We start from the raw sequence: 1,932 nt of genomic DNA, 5'->3' as shown, positions 1-1,932 counted from the left end.
TCCCAGAACATAAACTGCAGCACGAAGGCCCCCAATGTTCACCCAGACTGTATCCACCTTTCGCCATACATGTCGCATTCCAGATAATGCCTTGGTAAAGCACTTCGTGTCCTGAGTAAGAAGTACAGCTCTGCCTGTTGCAGGTGTGCAGACACGGCTCATCTCCCGTAGGCAAGCTGGATAAAGGTTCCAGTTTCTCTTCTTGGAGCCCATCCTTTTTCCAAACGGCAAATCTGTTACAATAATATCCACTGAGCCTGTTCTTAAGGGCAGATTGCAGATATCCCATTGAACAGCATCTATGGGCAAACCCCACGATGGTTTCCCTTCTTTATTTTGGCTCTTGGTCAATAAAGATGAGATGTTATTTGCTGCTCTATTTACAGCCAGTGGATTATTATCGCCAGCAATATGGTAACAGTCAGACCATTCAGTCGCTCCCTCTATTGGTATTGCCCCTGTTCCACACATTGGATCGACTATTATATCATAAGGCAGAGGATCACAGAGCCTGAGCATCCCATAGGCAAGAGTTGATCTAAGAGTTGTAGGTCCAAAATGTGTGATATTTCTTCGGTGGAGACTCTCTTCAGTCAAAGCAATGCCCACAATGATTTCATTACCATGGATATTCAAAAGAACCTCCACATCAAAGTTGGTCATGTCAGCCTTCCACTGAAAATAATCTTGAATAGCACCTCCAAAATCTCTTGCAGCCTCATTGGAGGTAAAGCAATGTTTCTCTCCTGCCCTGTTGCATGTGACTCTAAATTTTAGCACTTGAGGCTCAGTTTCTTGTTTTGCACTCTCATCAGTCTCATCTTTGCAAGATGCCAAATCATCACCTACCAATGTAGATATCTCCTCTTTGATGGCTGGATTTTCATAATAATCTAAGATATGTGAATCTAAAGCATTGCCAGGCAACTCTTTTTTAACATCGGCCTCATCTGTTTTGTCTTCTTTTCCATTATCAATCTTCCCTTTACTTGAATTTTGATTTATCTTTTTGTGCTTTGTTTTTTTTTTCTTAAAAGTGGTGTTAATTTTCCATACTTTCAAAGGCTCTGACCATGGGAGTTTTCTAGCCAAGTCTTCAAAATCCTTTAGAACTTCTTCCTATGGAGTCCTGACTCTGGGGCATCTCCTGGAAGGAAGGGGAGAGGGAAAGGGCTGGTGTTGTTCTGTGCCGACTGTGGTGCCCGCGTGAGGAGAGGAGAGTCAGCTTGGGGGACACCAGTGCAGAAACCCCCGGCACGCCATCCTGAACGGCCCACCTTCATCTTCTTAATGGCACTTTGATTCAAGAAGCTCTTGCTCATTGATTGTTCTGTCCATGCTTTATTATTTTATCCATAGGATGATTAGCACAACAGTGGCATGTCTGTCCCCTCCCAGAAGTAGCAATAAGATCTATCCCATATTAACATCATGATTTATCATTGATGTTCATATCATGGACACAGATTTGGAACCAGAGACATAAGCATGTATTTGAGGTCTCCCACTTCTAGCTATGCTACTTAGGTTAAGTACCTCATCAGTCTGAACTTCTTATTTGTCAATGGTAATAGGAAAGCATAACTGGACCTACCTTTGGTGTTTGTATTAAGTGATAGGATGATACAAAATGCTTGGCAAAGTACACTAGTGTCCTAAAGTGGTAGCATACCTCAGCTTTATCATCTTATACTTGTATGGCTATTAATTTATTATCATCTAAATGAACCTCACAATAACCCCATGAGGTGGGCATAATAGCTCTCATTCTGGGGTCACTCCTAACAGTGGGAGGAGATGTATATGAAAAAAGCATATAAATAAATATGAATATATGTTATAACATCTTATTTCTTACCTCATGTCAATCTGAGGCGGTATTTTGTACCTCCTATGAACTAAGAATGCTTTTTCCATTTTTTTTTTTTTTTT

General features: G+C 41.2%; 1 protein-coding gene across 1 annotated transcript; it reads right to left on the bottom strand.

Annotated features, from left to right (window-relative positions):
• Positions 1 to 3: 3 nt before the first annotated feature.
• Positions 4 to 1,322, bottom strand: LOC100954070 (THUMP domain-containing protein 3; the record flags this gene model as incomplete). The annotated part of the gene is made up of 2 exons (XM_012813898.2): positions 1,278 to 1,322; positions 4 to 1,119 (listed from the first exon to the last, which is right to left on the bottom strand). Coding segments are annotated over exons 1-2 (1,161 nt in total), but the record flags the coding sequence as incomplete, so codon positions are not given.
• Between the last annotated feature and the right edge of the window lie 610 nt (positions 1,323 to 1,932).

Source organism: Otolemur garnettii, unplaced genomic scaffold (assembly GCF_000181295.1).
Source record: "Otolemur garnettii isolate 467f Iridium unplaced genomic scaffold, OtoGar3 scaffold00331, whole genome shotgun sequence".
Taxonomy (NCBI): Eukaryota; Metazoa; Chordata; class Mammalia; order Primates; family Galagidae; genus Otolemur; species Otolemur garnettii.
The sequence above is the reverse complement of the archived record's forward strand: the minus strand, read 5'-3'. Positions and strand labels throughout refer to the sequence as shown.